The 19,714-nt window shown below is 38.9% G+C and overlaps 1 protein-coding gene across 1 annotated transcript in view; it reads left to right on the forward strand.

Annotated features, from left to right (window-relative positions):
- The window catches only part of LOC126234721 (cyclin-dependent kinase 1-like), a 54,974-nt gene that overhangs the window by 9,268 nt on the left and 25,992 nt on the right, over positions 1-19,714 (forward strand). Inside the window, exons 3-4 of the mRNA XM_049943472.1 lie at positions 8,123-8,261; positions 18,152-18,307. Of these exons, the coding sequence (XP_049799429.1) occupies positions 8,123-8,261; positions 18,152-18,307 (295 nt within the window). The remainder of the gene's footprint in view (positions 1-8,122; positions 8,262-18,151; positions 18,308-19,714) is intronic.

Consider the following 19,714-nt stretch of genomic DNA (forward strand, 5'->3'; position numbering starts at 1 on the left):
TTGGCTTCCGTTACACAGCTTGAGGCTGCTGCAAAGGGGCGTCACTGTGGGGATGCGGGGAATGTCGAGCACTTACCACGTTTCCACCGATTGGTCCACTGCTGTGACTGCCTTGAGTACTGCTTGAACTGAGGTTGACCCCTCACCCGTGGTTGAGTGGGAGATCATTCCAAAGTCTGGCAGGCAGCGAAAAACTTTCCGAGGGGCCGATCGTAGGGCCTCCCTGGTTCGTTTGACGAACAGGTTTCGGGTGTTATCTGTGGCTGATAATGTCTCTCAGCCGGATACAATTGTCCACCCTGTTCCAGAGGAAACTTCTCGGCCCGCAAGGTCTGGGTGTTCAGAGGGTGGGTTTGCTGGTAGTTGGGAGCTCCAACATTAAGTGCGTGTTGGGGCCCCTTAGGAACATGGCTGCCAAGGAGGGGAAGGAAGCCAGTGTGCATTCCGGGGGGGAGTCATTCGGGATGTGGATAGGGTGCTTCCGGATGCCATGAAGAGCACAGGGTGCAGCCAGCTGCAGGTGGTGGCTCATGTCGGTACCAATGACGTGTGTTGCTTTGGATTGGAGGAGATATTGTCTGGTTTCGGGTGGTTAGCGGAAATGGCAAAGACTGCCAGTCTTGCTTCCAAGATTAAGGTGGAGCTCACCATCTGCAGCCTCGTCGATAGAACCGACTGTGGTCCTTCAGTGCAGAGATGAGTGGAGGGTCTGAATCAGAGGCTCGGGCAGTTCTGTGACCGTGTGGACTGCAGATTCCTTGATTGCGCCATTGGGTGGTGGGTTTCCGGGTTCTGTTTAATAGGTCAGGAGTCCACTACACACAGGAGGTGGCTAGACAGGTAGGGGGGCTTTGTGGAAGGGACTTGGTTGTTTTTTTAGGTTAGAGGGTCTTAGGGAGTCACAGAAGGGGCGTCCGTCTAAAAGTGGGTAGGTAAAACACAGTAAGGTAGTTGTAGAAACGATTGGTATTGTAGTTGTAAATTGTCGTTGCTGTGTTGGGAAAGAACCAGAGCTCCAAGCCCTGATAGAAAGCACTGAATCTCAAATAGTTGTAGGTACAGAGAGCTGGCTAAAGCCGGAAATAAGCAGAGACGAAATTTTTTCAAACGATCTAACAGTGTTCAGAAAGGATAGAGTAAATACCGTTGGTGGTGGAGTATTTATTGCTGTCAGAGGTAGTTCGCCTTGTAGTGAAATTGAAGTAGATAGTTTGTGTGAAATAGTATGGGTAGGTTATACCTGACATTCCAACTGAACTAGTAACTGGATCGTTTTACCGAAACCCGACTCATAAGATATAGTTGCTGAACAGTTCAAAGAAAACTTGAGTCTCATTTCAAATAAGTAGTCTGCTCATACAATTATAGTTGGTGGTGACTTCAAGCTACCTTCGATATGCTGGAAAAATTACATGTTCAAAGCCGGCGGCAGGCATAAAATGTCATCCGAAATTGTACCAAATGCTTTCTCAGAAAATTATTTTGATTAATTTGTTCATGAGCCCACTCGAACCGTAAATGGTTGCGAAAGCATACTTGACCTCTTAGCAACAAATAATCCTGGACAAATAGGGAGTATTGTGATGAACACAGGGATTAGTGACCACAAGGCAGTTGCTGCTAGGCTGAATACCGTAACACCTACAACTATAAGAAAGAAACGCAAAGTATATCTATTTAAAAAAGCTGATAAAAATGCTCTCAACGCCTTTTTAAGAGACACTCTTCACTCCTTCTGATCTGATCATGTAAGTGTAGAAAAGTTGTGGAATGTTTTCAAAGAGATAGTATCGACAGCAATTGAGAGATATATATAGCACATAAATTAATAAATGATGGTACTGATCCACCATGGTACACAAAATGGGTGAGATCATTGTTGCAGAAGAAACGAAAAAAGCATGCCAAATTTAGGAAAATGCAAAATCCCCAAGATTGGCAAAATTTTGCAGAAGTTCGAAATATAGCGCGTGATCCAATGCGAGATGCTTTTAATAATTTCCACAACGAAACGCTGTCTCGGTATCTGGCAGAAAACCCAAAGAGATTCTGGTCATACATAAAGCACACCAGTGGCAAGGTGCAATCAATACCTTCACTATGTGATAAAAACTGCGACATCACTGATGACAGTGCCACTAAAGCAGACTTAGTACACATGGTTTTGCAAAACTCCTTCATCAAAGAAGACCAAGTAAATATATCTGAATTTCAATCAAGAACAACTGCCAAGATGGGAAACATAGAAGTAGATATCCTCGGTGTAACAAAGCAGCTTAAATCACTTAATAAAGGCAAGGCCATCGGTCCAGATTGTATACCAGTCGGGTTCCTCTCAGAGTACGCTGATAAAATATCTCCATATTTAGTAATTATATACAACCACTGGCTCACAGAAAGATCTGTACCTAAAGACTGGAAAATTGCTGAAGTCACACCAATACCCAAAAAGGGAAGTAGGAGTAATCCACTGAATTACAGGCCTATATCACTAATGTCGATTTGCAGTAGTGTTTTGGAACATATACTGTATTCGAATATTATGAAGTGCTACGAAGAAAACGATTTATTGACACATAGTCAGCACCGATTGAGAAAATATCATTCTTGTGAAACACAACTAGCTGTTTATACTCATGAAGAAATAAGTGCTATCGACAGGGGATGTTAAATTGATTCCATATTTTTAGATTTCCAGAAGGCTTTCGACACTCTTCCTCACAAGCAGTCTTCTAACCAAACTGTGTTCGTACGGAGTATCGCCTCAGTTGTGCGACTGGATTCATGATTTCCTGTCAGAAAGGTCACAGTTTGTAGTAATAGACGGAAAATCGAGTAAAACAGAAGGAATATCCGGCGTTCCCCAACAAAGTGTTACAGGCCCTCTATTGTTCCTGATCTATATTAACAACATAGGAGACAATCTGAGTAGTCATCTTAGATTGTTCGCAGATGATGCTGTCATTTACTGTCCTGTAAAGTCATCAGATGATCAAAACAACTTGCAAAATGATTTAGATAAGATATCTGTCTGACTATATCCGAATCCTGCTCCAGCTACTGCCGGGTCTGGGTGCTGATGAATCCTCTCCATTTGGCTTGGTCCTCCCACCACTTTTCTTCCTCCACTTGCTGCCAGGTCACACCTCTCCTTTCTACAGATATTCTCACTCCCATTTTCCACTGTGTTCTTGGGCGCCCTCTAGGTCTTTTCCCATCCATCTTTAGTTCTTCCATAATTTTGGGGAGTCTCTGCCCATGCATCCTTTTAACATGCCCATACCATCTTAATCTCTTTCTTTCAATTTCTTCTCTCGTACTTTCTTGTTTGAGGTCCTTCCTAATCTCTACACTCCTTACTCTGTCCATTCTTGTTTTTCCCTTAACTGCTCTGAGAAATTTCATTTCCCCTGCTTGCAGTCTGCTCCAGTCCCTTTCTGTTATTGTCCATGTTTCTCCACCATAGGTGACAATAGGGATGTAATAATCCTTATACATAAGGAGTTTTGCTTTTTCTGAAACTTCATTATTCCAAATCAGGTGTTTTATTGTTTGGTAGAAATTGCTTCCCTTCTGTAACCTCCTATTAATTTCGTTAGTTATTCTTCCATCCCTAGATATTTCACTCCCTAAATAAGTGAAACTTTTTACTACTTTGAGGGGTTCTCCATTCAAGGTAATATTTCCGTTGATTCCTTTCTCTCTTCCAAATACCATTACTTCACTTTTATCTTTATTTCCTTTTAATCCATACCTTTTCATTATTTCCTTCCATGTATCAAGCTGTAACTGTACATCTACCTCTTTATCACCCCATATTACCATATCATCTGCTGCAAAAATCATCTTTTTGTCTTTTTCTTTTACTATATCTTTAACTGCCCTATTCATTCCCTCCATCACAACATTAAAAAGTGCAGGAGATAGAATACTTCCTTCCTTAAGTCCTTGTCTTATTTCGAAGTATTCAGAGTTCCCCAATGGTGTTCTAATTCTACAATTGTGTCCTCTGTACATTGTCTTTATAACATTAATGTATCCATCTTCAATATCTATCTTCTTCATTTCTTCCCCGAGTCTTTCCCTGTCAACTGAGTCATATGCCTTTTTTATGTCTATAAAAACCATTATCACCCTTTTGTTATACTCCCAACTTTTTTCCATCAATTTATGGATAGAAAATATCAGGTCGATCGTACTTCTTCCTTTCCTAAACCCATGCTGTTCTTCATTCAGCTCCTTTTCTATCTTTTCACTTATTCGATTTAGTAAAATTCTTTCAAAAATCTTGGCTGTATGACTCATAAGGGTTATTCCTCTGTAGTTTTTACAAAGTCTTTTATTGCCTTTCTTGAAGATTGGAACAATGTCTCCTGTTCTCCAGTCGTCAGGTATTGTACTATTTTAATATTTTTTTGTGGAATCAAAAATTTAAAAACCTCTCTCACACCGGCCTGATTTAGCTTCATTGATCAGGATAGTAAAAACGTGTATGTTAAGGGAATTTTCATTCACAAAGCAGGCTTATCACATTCACACAGTTCAGTACTGTTCTATCCTGATTAAATTGAGCTTAACTTAAATTCCATAAAGCAGTGAAGCAATTTTGAAGTCTCGGTGCGACGAAAATTGTCAGTCGATCTCCTGGAAACATTTCTAATAATTATTAACTTTCGGTGATCACATGGGGAAGACCGGAGATCTGCTGGTAAGACTGTGTTAGCCTATTTATTTGAAGTAACTGGATATCTTGAGCATACAAAACGGCAGGTTCGTCCAGTGTAAATCAGACGTTCCCCACTGATCCTGTGCAACACAGCATAGTAAGCAGACACTGTCAATAATAATCAGTTAAATAATACGCGAACACACTTACTTTAGTTTAGTTCATGTATTAAATTCCTTCTCATACAGAATCTCATCAAGATGGCGACTAGCTCAACAATACATACATATACATCCTCCTCCTTTCACGACTAATCGGCAAGAATTCCTTCATTCTTTTCATAAGAGAAAACATAGATAGCAGAGAAGCTATTCCATGGAGTAAATGGACGCTCCAAGGAATAATTGGGCTTGAAACTACTTTGCATTGATAATCGGTAAGATAAGAAGAGATATTTCGAGATATGTACTGAGTTATATAATTTATAAAATTTCTAAAAATATCGCGGAGAGACCGCTGCAAGAGACATTACACTATTTCTCCACACGCTTGATAGTACTCTATACAGCCACTGCATTCCCACTGGACCTGCTGCTCTTATGTCCACTGATACTTCATTAGGTCCTGGGGCTTCCCCCCCATTCATCTTCTTCACAGCTTTTTCCATTTCTTCCCGTGTAATTTGTCCTAATTCTGCTTCCCAACTTCTCTCAATTTCTCCATTATTTGTTGTTTCCTCATGTACCTGCTCCTCAGCATTTAACAGCTTCTTAAAATGTCCTTTCCAGAGATCTTTTATATTCCCTGGATCTTTTATATTCCCTGCATCTTCAATAATGGTACCGTCCTCTGTTTCCATCTTTACTGGCACTTCAGAAGACTTCCTTTTGTTTTTCATCATTTTATAGAACATTTTCTTATTGCTCTTCACATCTTCAAGTTTTTTTTGTAAACTCTTCCCATGCCTTTTTCTTTGCTGTTTCCACTATTTCTTTGCACGTCTTCTTTTCCTCTGTATACCTGTTATGGTCTTAGTCATTTTTAGTTTTCCTCTACTTTCTCCATGCTCAATTTTTTTCTTCTAACTGCTTGGATTGTGGTATCATCACACCAACTTGTCTTATTTTTTCCTTTCCAGATGTTCTGCCACATACTTTTTGTGCTGCTTCGACTAAAGTGTCTTTGAATAAACTCTATTCTTTTTCTACATCGCAGAAAACTTCTTTTGGAAATTTTTTTGTGATTAATTCTCTGTACTTCTCAGCACATTCACTCTCCTTCAGTTTCCAATCCCGTATCCTCATCACTTCCTTCTGTTTTCTATTTTTCACACACTGATTCATTTTCCATTGTCCCACCAGTAATCTATGGTCTCCATCTGCACTCACACTTGGAATTACCTTCATATTTGTTACTTTCTCTCCCCATTCCCTATCTACTAGAATATAATCAGTTGCACTCTTGGTTCTCCCATCCCAACTGTATATGGTGATAACATGACTCTCTCTTCATAAACCAGCTGTTTGCTATTTTCATTCCATTCCTCTGGCACAAATCCAGGAGTCTTTCCCCTTCTTCATTTCTGCCTCCATATCCAAAACATCCCAATACTCGCTCAAATCCCTTTCTGTCTTTGCCTACCTGTGCATTAAAATCTCCCATCACTATATTAGCACTCTCTATATGGTTTTCTAACACATTTTCAAAGTCCATCTTCTCTTCTTCGCTACATCCCACTTGAGGTGCATAAATCTGGATTACTTTTAGTGTTTCTTTTTGGAATCTCAGGTTTAAGATTATGATCCTGTCTGATATGTATCTCACATTTTCAATACAGTTTTGTACATTCTTATTCACCATAACTGCCACACCATTTCTTCCAGACCTGTTATTCCCATTCCAGTACAGTTTTCCTCCTCCTCCTCAAATTCTTCTCACCTTTTCCCTTCCACTTTGTTTCACTTAATCCCAATATATCTAACTTCCTCTCTGTTAGTACATCTGTCATTTCTTCCATTTTTCCATTGAGGGTTAATATATTAAGGGTGCCAATATTTAGGTTATTTTTTAGTCCAGTTGGTTTCATCTTCTTGTACTGATGAATATCATCAGGTCTCCCGTCATTTGCACCAGTACTTGAAGAAGCAGTGGGGTCAAATCCTGAGTGGTTCGTTCCGAGGCTCGTCTGTGTTTTGAAAGCAATATATGAATATATTTAAGATATCTGTATGGTGCGAAAAGTGGCAATTGACCCAGAATAAAGAAAAGTGTGACATTATTCACATGAGTACTAAAAAAAAGAAAGAAATCAGCTAAATTTAGATTACGTGATAACTCTCACAAATCTGAAGGCTGTAAATTCAGCTAAATACTTAGGGATTACAATTACAAATAACCTAAATTGGAACGATCACATAGATAATATTGTGGGTAGAGCAAACCAAAGACTGCGATTCACTGTCAGAACACTTATAAGGTGCAACAGGTCTACTAAAGAGACTGCTTACACCACGCTTGTCCGCCCTATTCTGGAGTATTGCTGTGCTGTGTGGGATCAGCATCAGGTGGGACTGACGGATGACATCGCAAAAGTACAAAGAAGGGCAGCCCGTTTTGTATTATTGTGAAATAGGGGAGATAGTGCCACAGACATAAGTGGATTGGAGTGGCAGTCATTAAAACAAAGGCATTTTTTGTTGTGATGGGATCTTCTCATGAAATTTCAATCACCAGTTTTCTCCTCCGATTGCGAAAACATTCTGTTGGCATACACATACATAGGGAGAAATGATCATCACGATAAAATAAGAGAAATCAGGGCTAGCACAGAAAAATTTAACTACTCGTTTTTCCCACGTGCTGCTAGAGAGTGGAACGGTAGAGACAGCTTGAAGGTGGTTCATTGAACCCTCTGCCAGGCACTTTATTGTGAATAGCAGAGTAATTACGTAGATTTAGATGTAGAAATGCACACCAAACATGACAGATGCCATTTTCTCACGCGGATATGGTATTTACGCCAGAGGGAATTGTTGATTGATCTTATATGTCTGTTTTGGTGTTGAAAAAAGGGGCACCAGCTGTTCCACTTTCCCTTGATCTTATGAGGGGGACTGGCTCTGTTAATAGTGTTTTAATTAGTGTTTGCAATGCCTCCAACTTTTGATCTCTACTCAGCTTCTTTGTTAATGTTACCAAATGAGATATGCATGCACATCACATATAGTGTTCACGTATATCAGATAGAGCACTTGGTGTACAGATTGCCTTACATGCATTTATGTATTTTTGAAAGAATGTGTCAGATGCATGTATGTGTAATGAGAGTGTAGTGGTCTTCATATCAAGTTACCTACAGTTTTTCGGCTATGTGATTGTATTTACGTCATGTGATGTTGAATATTTTGTCACTTTAAAACTGACTAGCACACTGATGATGATGTATGTTCTCTGTAGACTGGAAGATGTTATTATGGAAAGTGGCAGATTGTATCTTGTTTTTGAGTATTTGGATATGGATTTGAAGAAATACATAGAGCGGCTTGGAGATGGGAATTATCTTGCACCAGATGTTGTGAAGTCTTACGTGTACCAGGTAAGAGTAACCAGTTTTTTAATTGATGAAACAAATTATTATATATGTCTCCTCCAGTTTTTGATAATTGTCTTCATAAACTACACCCGTTTTGAAATTTCAGAGGAAGTAGTTTTGATGGAAGTGCACAAAAATAATTTGTTCTAGAAGGGTCAGTAATATTATTATTAAGAAGAAAATTAGAGAGTAATAATTTTTCACCCATAGAAGTATTTATTTCTAGTGGTTGGGTTATTGTTTAAAAGTTTTTAGTAAAATACAACTGAGAGTCATAATTACCTGATTTTTGAAGGGAACTGGTCATTATGTGCCCACTTACTCAGGAGGAGGTTACACTGTCAGAATGGCAACCTTTCCTAATAATTTTATACTTGCTGCACTTCTGCCAATTGTACGTTTGCTGTGGGACCCCAATCAGTGCTGTGAAGTATTGTTTGTGTCGCACCACTATGTACACCAAAGCTTGTCTCCCATCTCCCTCGAGATGGATTTATTGTTGAGTGCCCATAAAGCTGCGTTTTCTTAGCTGCAGGAATTTCCCGCAGCGTGCTGTGTAGAATGCATGCGAGACCCCTGCTGCTCACATGCAAACATAAGAGACTGTTTTCCTATGGTGCAGACAACACAGTGCTGCAGGGGGCTCTGCCTGCGAGAAAAGCTTGCGTGCTTCGGGAGGAGTGTGTGCCACACATCGCAGCGATTTACTTGGCCTGAGGAATGGGGGGAGCTGAACTGACAGCAGCAAGTCGACAGCTCCACTGTGTCCCCCCCCCCCCCACACACACACACACTCCCCGCACTGGCAACAACAATCACCAGAAATGTTGGCTAACCACTTCTCCGCCTCAGAGGATGAGCAACTTATCAAACTGGTTTCCGAAAAGCAAATTTTTTTGAGTATGGCTGATGTCGAGTGGAAAAATTAAATGAAAAGACTTAATTTGGTCAGAAATCGCAAGTGGAACAGGGTTGGAGAGATCAGATAGTGGTACCGAAAGTACCCTCTGCCACACACCATTAGGTGGCTTGTGGAGTATGATGTAAATTGTATTTTATTATGTCCAATGTAATATATTTTGCCACTCTGTTACAGGAATTACTTTTTTATTTATTTATTTATTGTTCTGTGGGACCAAATTAAAGAGAAGTCTCCATGGTCATGGAACGAGTCAATACATGAAATTATAACACAATAGTAGAAATAGATAAAATGAAATACAAGAAACTTATTCAGGCGACAATTCGTAAGTTTAAATAAAGAAAATCAACAATGTAACACTGGAATTTGCTTAATTTTTCAGCTCTTTCAGGAGCTCCTTGACAGAATAGGAGTGAACCATGAGGAAACTCTTAAGGTTTAGACTTAAAAGCGTTTGGGCTACTGCTAAGATTTTTGAGTTCTTGTGGTAGCTTATTGAAAATAGATGCAGCAGAATAGTGCACTCCTTTCTGCACAAGAGTCAAGGAAGTGCATTCCACATGCAGATTTGATTTCTGCCTAGAATTAACTGAGTGAAAGCTGCTAACTCTTAGGAATAAGCTAATATTGCTAACAACAAACAACATTAAAGAAAATATATACTGTGAGGGCAATGTCAGAATTCCCAGACTATTGGATAGGGGTCGACAAGAGGTTCTCGAACTTACACCACATATAGCTCGAACAGCCCGTTTTTGAGCCAAAAATACCCTTTTTGAATCGGAAGAATTACCCCAAAAAATAATACCATATGACATAAGTGTATGAAAATATGCAAAGTAGACTACTTTTCGTGTTGAACTGTCACTTATTTCAGATACTGTTCTAATGGTAAATAAAGCAGCATTTAGTTCCTGAACAAGATCCTGAATATGGGCTTTCCACAACAGCTTACTACCTATCTGAATGCCTAGGAACTTGAACTGTTCCATCTTGCTTATAATATGCCCATTCTGTCTGATCAAAATATCAGTTCTTGTTGAATTGTGAGTCAGAAACTGTAAAAACTGAGTCTTACTGTGATTTAGCATCAAATTATTTTCCACAAGCCACGAACTTATTTCATGAACTACATTATTTGATAATGTTTGAATATTACACACAAGATCCTTCACTACCGAGCTGGTGTCATCAGCAAACAGAAATATTTTTTAATCACAGTCTGTAATACTAGAAGGCATATCATTTATATAAATAAGAAACAGCAGTGGCCCCAGCATCGACCCTTGGGGAACGCCCCACTTAACAGTGCCCCATTGGGACTGAACATCACTACCATTCTCAACAAAGGTTGAGAAGAGTGTTTGGGACCTACTTTGTCAAATATTAATAGTTAATGACTGTGGTTGTAGCATAAATGTTTCACTTTAGGATGACAATTTGTTCCTCAGTCTTTCACAATTCTTCTGACCTTGACTCTAACAACCAGTTATGTAATGTTGTTTGTGAAAGAACATATATTTGAAGAATCCTTTTAATCTGTCCTCACATTCTTCTTCTCAGGCCACAATTAAATGTGGGAAGCCATTACTTGGAAATATCTCATAAAATCAGTCTTAGAACAGCAGACGACATAAACACGAAAAAGTTACTGTAGCAGGGACTTGGGGGGCTACAATGAACCAACTGCAGAGCTTGCCATTTTTTGTTTTCGTGACATCTGGTTTTGAATACCACAAATATTCTTGTGGCAAACCTAACCTAGATTATGAGATATTTTTCATCTTGACACTCCTGGCACATGCCAGATCTACAGAGGTTTCCAGTGCAGGAGTGAACTAAGTCTAGTGACGAGCTGGTGGACCAAGTTGTAGATGAAAGATTACATGTGCCAAATGACAGATGTTTATAACGAGGGTAGTTCTAGTGATGTAGTGCCATCCTGCTGTCATCCAGTTAGAAAAGGAATGTTTTATACTTAAAACTCGCCCGCATCTCGTGGTCGTGCGGTAGCGTTCTCGCTTCCCACGCCCGGGTTCCCGGGTTCGATTCCCGGCGGGGTCAGGGATTTTCTCTGCCTCGTGATGGCTGGGTGTTGTGTGCTGTCCTTAGGTTAGTTAGGTTTAAGTAGTTCTAAGTTCTAGGGGACTTATGACCACAGCAGTTGAGTCCCATAGTGCTCAGAGCCATTTGAACCATTTGAACTTAAAACTACCTAAACTTGGTTAAAAAAGGAATAAAATTTTCTCTACTTGCGCAAAAATGTGTGTAGGATAGGTCATACGTGAAAGTGAACTAAGTACATGATAGTCTGCTATGGTACTGAATAGTAAGTATGTCAGAATTATACATTAAAGTACACGTACCCATCCACAGAGATGCATTTGTAAGTGATTATTACAGCTGTTGAACTGAAAGAACAACTTGAACATTCAGAGTGTAGGTGGCTCCCTTAAGCATATATGAATTAAAAAAGATCTTTGTTTCAAATGCACATCTGCTACCAAGAAATACGCAAAAACTGGGACTTATTTCAAATAAAAACTAAGCCTCTAAGTGACTTGGACAAGCCCCTTCAAAATGGGAAGGTTTCACAGATGTGAACTAAGGAAAAAAACTTCATCGACTGGTTGGTCTTTAAAGTATAAAAATGCAAAAAGACAGGCAGAAAGCTATAAAAGATGAATGCACTAGACTGACATTTGATGCACAAAAGACAATTTTAATCCCAAAAGTTCTCATTGATGCTGTTTATCACAGACATCAACTTCCTTGCTCCCTTGTGGAGTATACACAGTTTGAATGTATCTAAAGGCGGATGCACATACGTAACTGTCCGTTTGACAAGAATGCACGTCTACACGGTTCAGGCAAGCTTGTACAAGAATTGGTTTGTTAACGAGAAAAATCTAGTTCAGATGACAATGCACTGGCTTTTGATAGCCTTTTTGCTTGTGTTAGGAAAAGAAAGAAGTAATGGAGTAAAGAGTAGATGTTGTTGTTGTGGTCTTCAGTCCTGAGACTGGTTTGATGCAGCTCTCCATGCTACTCTATCCTGTACAAGGTTCTTTATCTCCCAGTACCTACTGCAACCTACATCCTTCTGAATCTGCTTAGTGTATTCATCTCTTGGCCTCCCTCTACGATTTTTACCATCCACGCTGCCCTCCAATACTGAATTGGTGATCCCTTGATGCCTCAGAACATGTCCTACCAACCGATCTCTTCTTCTTGTCAAGTTGTGCCACAAACTCCTCTTCTCCCCAATTCTGTTCAATACCTCCTCGTTAGTTATGTGATCTACCCATCTAATCTTCAGCATTCTTCGGTAGCACCACATTTCGAAAGCTTCTATTCTCTTCTTGTCCAAACTATTTATTGTCCATGTTTCACTTCCATACATGGCTACACTCCATACAAATACTTTCAGAAAAGACTTCCTGACACTTAAATCTATACTCGATGTTAACAAATTTCTCTTCTTCAGAAACGCTTTCCTTGCCATTGCCAGTCTACATTTTATATCCTCTCTACTTCGACCATCATCAGTTATTTTGCTCCCCAAATAGCAAAACTCCTTTACTACTTTAAGTGTCTCATTTCCTAATCTAATTCCCTCAGCATCACCCGACTTAATTCTACTACATTCCATTATCCTCGTTTTGCTTTTGTTGATGTTCATCTTATATACTCCTCTCAAGACACTGTCCATTCCATTCAACTGCTCTTCCAAGTCCTTTGCTGTCTCTGACAGAATTACAATGTCATCGGCGAACCTCAAAGTTTTTATTTCTTATAACTGCTATCTGGTTTCCGTACAAATTGTAAATAGCCTTTCGCTCCCTGTATTTTACCCCTGCCACCTTTAGAATTTGAAAGAGAGTATTCCAGTCAACATTGTCAAAAGCTTTCTCTAAGTCTACAAATGCTAGAAACGTAGGTTTGCCTTTCCTTATTCTTTCTTCTAAGATAAGTCGTAAGGTCAGTATTGCCTCACGTGTTCCAGTATTTCTACAAAATCCAAACTGATCTTCCCCGATGTCGGCTTCTACTAGTTTTTCCATTTGTCTGTAAAGCATTCGCATTAGTATTTTGCAGCTATGACTTATTAAACTGATAGTTCGGTAATTTCCACATCTGTCAACACCTGCTTTCTTTGGGATTGGAATTATTATATTCTTCTTGAAGTCTGAGGGTATTTCGCCTGTCTCGTACATCGTGCTCACCAGGTGGTAGAGTTTTTTCATGACTGGCTCTCCCGAGGCCATCAGTAGTTCAAATGGAATGTTGTCTACTCCCGGGGCCTTGTTTCGACTCGGGTCTTTCAGTGCTCTGTCAAACTCTTCACGAAGTATCATATCTCCCATTTGATCTTCATCTACATCCTCTTCCATTTCCATAATATTGTCCTCAAGTACATCGCCCTTGTATAGATCCTCTATATACTCCTTCCACCTTTCTCCTTTCCCTTCTTTGCTTAGAACTGGGTTTCCATCTGAGCTCTTGATGTTCATACAAGTGGTTCTCTTGTCTCCAAAGGTCTCTTTAATTTTCCTGTAGGCAGTATCTATCTTAACCCTAGTGAGATAAGCCTCTACATCCTTACATTTGTCCTCTAGCCATCCCTGCTTAGCCATTTGGCACTTCCTGTCGATCTCATTTTTGAGACGTTTGTATTCCTTTTTGCCTGCTTCATTTACTGCATTTTTATATTTTCTCCTTTCATCAATTAAATTCAATATTTCTTCTGTTGCCCAAGGATTTCTATTAGCCCTCGTCTTTTTACCTACTTGATTGTCTGCTGCCTTCACTACTTCATCCCTCAGAGCTACCCATTCTTCTTCTTCTTCTTCTTCTTCTACTTCTACTGTATTTCTTTCCCCCATTCCTGTCAATTGTTCCCTTATGCTCTCCCTGAAACTCTGTACAACCTCTGGTTCTTTCAGTTTATCCAGGTCCCATCTCCTGAAATTCCCACCTTTTTGCAGTTTCTTCAGTTTTAATCTACAGGTCATAACCAATAGATTGTGGTCAGAGTCCACATCTGCCCCTGGAAATGTCTTACAATTTAAAACCTGGTTCCTAAATCTCTGTCTTACCATTATATAATCTATCTGATACCTTTTAGTATCTCCAGGATTCTTCCATGTATACAACCTTCTTTCATGAGTAGATAAAGAAATGAAAATACTATTCCCATATTAACTATCAACAGTAGACATGCTGCGGAAGCTGCCTCGTGGTATTGCAATTTTATTTCTTTTTTTCTCTCCATGTAATATCGTATTCATTGACTTACTCTACATTGCAGTACATCCTCTGCACACAATGTAATTTAACAGGACCAAATAAAAATCAAATCACTGAATGCTTGCAGTAGCCTTCCTGTTCTTTGTACACATGCCCAAGCATATCTACACTTGAATGCTTGCCAAAGCACGCTTGTGCATGTACGCTTGTTGAGCATACACTTTCATGTGTGGCCGCCTTAAAGGAACTATGGAACTTCAGTATGAGGGAATAGCAGGTGAACCATTTGATAAGATTATGTTCTTTGAAGCCCTTAAATGCTAATCCAATAAAACTGAACTGTATTGCTGTGGTCACACACATGTGGTCGCTAAAATAAAAGTATCAAACTTGTAATGATTTTGATGCAAATAGAGATTCTGCCCAGCATATCAAAGAAATGAAACATCTTTAATACCAAGCCACAGTTGCATGACCAGTTACACTGATTTTAGTCACAGATAGCAAGCAGAACTGCAAGCAATACATTAACAGTTCACAAGAAATTTGGGAAATAAAACGTTCAGAGTTAAAAACAAAATTTGTTGTTATAGAAATGAAAAGTGATGATTTCTTTAACATTGGAAGAGTAAGTTGAATTAAAAAAAAACAAAAAAGAGGAAGAGACTATAGCCTGGATGAATGCAGGATGCATCAGTCAGTGAAAATAAGTTGAAGGCTATACAAGTAAAGTATGCACACGACGTTGTTGGTGTTGTTGTTGTTGTTGTTGTTGGTGGTGGTGGTGGTGGTGGTGGTGGTGGTGGTGGTAAGTTTAACCAAACATGGGGTCGGCCAGCTGAGTTTAACATTGCTGCCCTGAACATCAAGTATCCTAGGGAAAAACCACTTAAGAATGTAAAGGCGAAAACATTAGTCAGTGTTGTGCTCCATTCCCCATATTCACAAAGATTTTTTTTACATGAATTTACTAATTGCTAAACGGAGAGTTTGAGATTTGTCTGTAAGTCAGTGAAAATCCTCAAAATTCTGTTTAAAGACATTGTCGCTTTAACCGTATACAACATAGTCTTTGAATGAAACATGACTGTTGAATGGGTAATGTCTGTGATTGACAGTGTTGTTTAATTTTCATTGCACTTGCTTGTAATGACTGCAATTTTTTCAGGTCTGTAATGTGTGCGAGTTGTTTGAAAAGCAAATAAATAACACTGAATGTGTGTTAGGAATCTGAATGTCATTTACTCTCCTCAGTACCCAATATCCCAATGGTGTTTCTATCCATTAACTTTCTGAATATTAGTTACATTCTATCAGGATATAGAGAAGATATTTTCTATATTGCTGTTGACTGAGTAACCACTTTCATATTGTGACATTAAGAGATGTCGGCTCACAAAGCGAGAGAGAGGGGTGAGTGTTCTGATAGTTCATGACTACTGGCCAGCCTGGCAAGAAATGCAGGCGGACTGTGGCTGAGGGCCAGGTGTGGGTTTTTCCCAATGCCGGTGTGCTAAAGGCTGAAGACAGGCGAAGGTGGTTGAAATGAAAGATAGATGTCATATTGTCAACTATAACTGTTAAGTTCCTGCAAACGTGATAGCGGCAAAATTAAACACCAGAAAGATCAGTACTGAGACATGCTCATTGCAACTTCAATCATAATTCTAAGATAAATTTTAAGGAATTGAAATTGCTTTAATTACAATTGGTTATAAAAATCAATAAAAACTGAACTACTGGAACAGTCATAAGGAGTATAAAATGAACTCTGACGACGTCAGTAAACACGACAAGAAGCTACTTTTCAAGTCATACATGTGTATAAAGAAGTACAGAAGGTTTTATTAGAAGTTAATATGCAGGTGTGCCAGTACTAAAAATCTTCCACAGTTACATGTAGTAGGTGGGCAGTGCGAGTTTCCCAGATCCTTTTGTAATCGTGTTAGTGTATGAGTAACCACAATATACTATTTCATGTGTGTTTGTAATTTTTACATAAGTTTCACATTGCAAAACCCCATGTAAGCATTTTTCACGGACTTTGTTTATAATTTTTCTAATACTTTGGTATTATTTTTAATATGTGGTCATAAAATGACTGCAATGAATTTAGCTGTAATGTAATGGTTGGCATTTATGCAGTTATCTTTGTATAGGAATACTGGTCAATATTTGTCTCAACTTGGATTTGGTAATATCACATCATGGAAAGTATGGAAGGGCAAGCTGTACGGTGTATGTGCTTTTCTGTTGGTGGTCTTTGTGTATGAGGTGATTGTTGGCGTCTCTCTTGTGTGATTGTGTGGCCAGTCTGCCACCCGGGTTAAATACTTTAGCTTTTCGTTGGATGTCAAATAATTTTGTGAATGCTTAGGCTTAACTTTTCACTGGACTTGCCTTATTTGACTCTGTTTTCAGTGACTGGTTTTGCATGACCGTACCAGAAGCTTCAACTTCAATTACAGGATTTAGGCAGCTGTAAATTATAATTATTGCTGCAGTTACTGTTTATATTCAGGATAACAAAACTTAAGTTTACATCACAGTTGATAGACACCAATTACACTTTCAGGTTTTGAATCTTTGCTGTAAAATTTTTATTAATTAATGTACAGTTAAATTAACTTTGCTCACTCATGTGTCTGTTTGATGGTGTACTTGTAGTACACACCATTTTTAGAGTTCCTTATCTCAGTTGGTAAAAACGGAACCCTTATAGGATCACTTTGTGATATCTGTCTGTCTGTCTATTAAAAACCCGTTTTCTAAGGAACGGGTAGATGTATCAAGCTGAAATTTATTGCATAATAAGATCTATGGTCCATTAGCAATGCAAAAAAAAAAAAAAAAAAAAATTGAAGCTAGTAAGTCAATGCAGTCAAAAGATCAGCCTTTTGTCACAATTTTGATACAAACTGTCATCAAAACTTCTCGTTGACCTAGAATCATGAAATTTTCCAGGAAGAAAGGTTTCACAGTACAACTAAAGGACCAAATATCTGAAAATTGTTAATTTGTAATTATATCACACAAAATAATTTCTTGTGTCATTTGTTATCAGACTTCAAAATGAAAACTAAAACATTCTCAAAAAACTTAGAATTTCCTGGATAAATATCTTGCCAGTATTAATGTCGATAACAGGCAAAAATCATGGAGACTGTCTATTCCCGGGATGAAAGAACTGTCTATATACATAATTAAGTCTTTATGGAACCCTTGGCGCATGAGTCCTACTCAAACCAGATTCTCCCCCCCCCCCCCCCCCCCTTTTGAATCTGCATTTGTGTTAGGCCATCTCACACACACACACACACACACACACACACACACACACACACACACACACACACACGAACATTATTAAATAAACATTGACGTAGCTTAAAATATAACTTTCTTGTTTAGTCACCATCATTAATCCTTCATGATTTAACCAGTCATTTCATTTATTTTCACTGTCTACTTAAAAGGGTTACATATCAATTTTGTATAAAATGTATTGGATTTACAGGACAGCTCATGACCGATGCCTCTTATGACTAGTTACGCCAAAAATAGGTCCCACATTGCCCACACTGATTCTGGCCTATAAAACCGCCAGTTCGCTCATAATGTGTTGTAAAGTCTTTTCTGCAGAGATGCAGTTTGCCATTTGTCATTAGAGATAATATAAAAGTGTTTGCCAAAAATTCTTATCTGAAATTTTGTTTTTCAGATCACATTGGCTGTGCTGTATTGCCACAAACGCCGAATACTGCATAGAGATCTGAAACCACAGAATTTACTTGTGGGACCAAATGGAGTCATTAAAGTAGCTGATTTTGGATTAGGGCGTGCATATGGCGTCCCACTCAGAGTATATACTCATGAAGTAAGTTGTCAGGCTTGAAAAGGGAATACTATGCTAAGTCTGTATAATTAGTATTAATTAGAGCAACACTGCACAAAGAAAGTAGTGATCCTTCTAAAAGTGACATATAAAGATCCTTCTTGTTGTGCTGCTATTTACAATATTCGGTAAGTGAGTATTAAGTAAAAATTTCAGTTCAAAAATATTTATTGTTGTTGTCTTCAGTCCTGAGACTGGTTTGATGCAGCTCTCCATGCTACTCTATCCTGTGCAAGCTTCTTCATCTCCCAGTACTTGCTGCAACCTACGTCCTTCTGAATTTGCTTAGTGTATTCATCTCTTGGTCGCCCTCTATGATTTTTACCCTCCACACTGCCCTCCAATGCTAAATTTGTGATCCCTTGATGCCTCAGAACATGTCCTGCCAACCGGTCCCTTCTTCTTGTCAAGTTGTGCCACAAACTCCTCTTCTCCCCAATCCTATTCAATACCTCCTCATTAGTTATGTGATCTACCCATCTAATCTTCAGCATTCTTCTGTAGCACCACATTTCGAAAGCTTCTATTCTCTTCTTGTCTAAACTATTTATCGTCCATGTTTCACTTCCATACATGGCTACACTCCATACAAATACTTTCAGAAACGACTTCCTGACACTTAAATCTATGTTAACAAATTTATCTTCTTCAGAAACGCTTTTCTTGCCATTGCCAGTCTACCTTTTATATCCTCTCTACTTCGACCATCATCAGTTATTTTGCTCCCCAAATAGCAAAACTCCTTTACTACTTTAAGTGTCTCATTTCCTAATCTAATTCCCTCAGCATCACCAGACTTAATTCGACTACATTCCATTATCCTCGTTTTGCTTTTGTTGATGTTCACCTTATATCCTCCTTTCAAGACACTGTCCATTCCATTCAACTGCTCTTCCAAGTCCTTTGCTGTCTCTGACAGAATTACAATGTCATCGGCGAACCTCAAAGTTTTTATTTCTTATAACTGCTATCTGGTTTCCGTACAAATTGTAAATAGTCTTTTGCTCCCTGTATTTTACCCCTGCCACCTTTAGAATTTGAAAGAGAGTATTCCAGTCAACATTGTCAAAAGCTTTCTCTAGGTCTACAAATGCTAGAAACGTAGGTTTGCCTTTCCTTATTCTTTCTTCTAAGATAAGTCGTAAGGTCAGTATTGCCTCACGTGTTCCAATATTTCTACGGAATCCAAACTGATCTTCCCCAAGGTTGGCTTCTACTAGTTTTTCCATTATTTGCAGTATCCAAATCTTAATGTTGTGGTCCTTATAAAATGATAGGTTTGCAGTACAAGGTTATGTTAATCCATGCTTATATGGTTGAATTGGAAGTGTTGAAGATTGTTAGTCATATTTAAATATTTGTCAGCTACAGAATCCCTGAGGTGACTAG

Source organism: Schistocerca nitens, chromosome 1 (assembly GCF_023898315.1).
Source record: "Schistocerca nitens isolate TAMUIC-IGC-003100 chromosome 1, iqSchNite1.1, whole genome shotgun sequence".
NCBI classification, from domain to species: Eukaryota; Metazoa; Arthropoda; class Insecta; order Orthoptera; family Acrididae; genus Schistocerca; species Schistocerca nitens.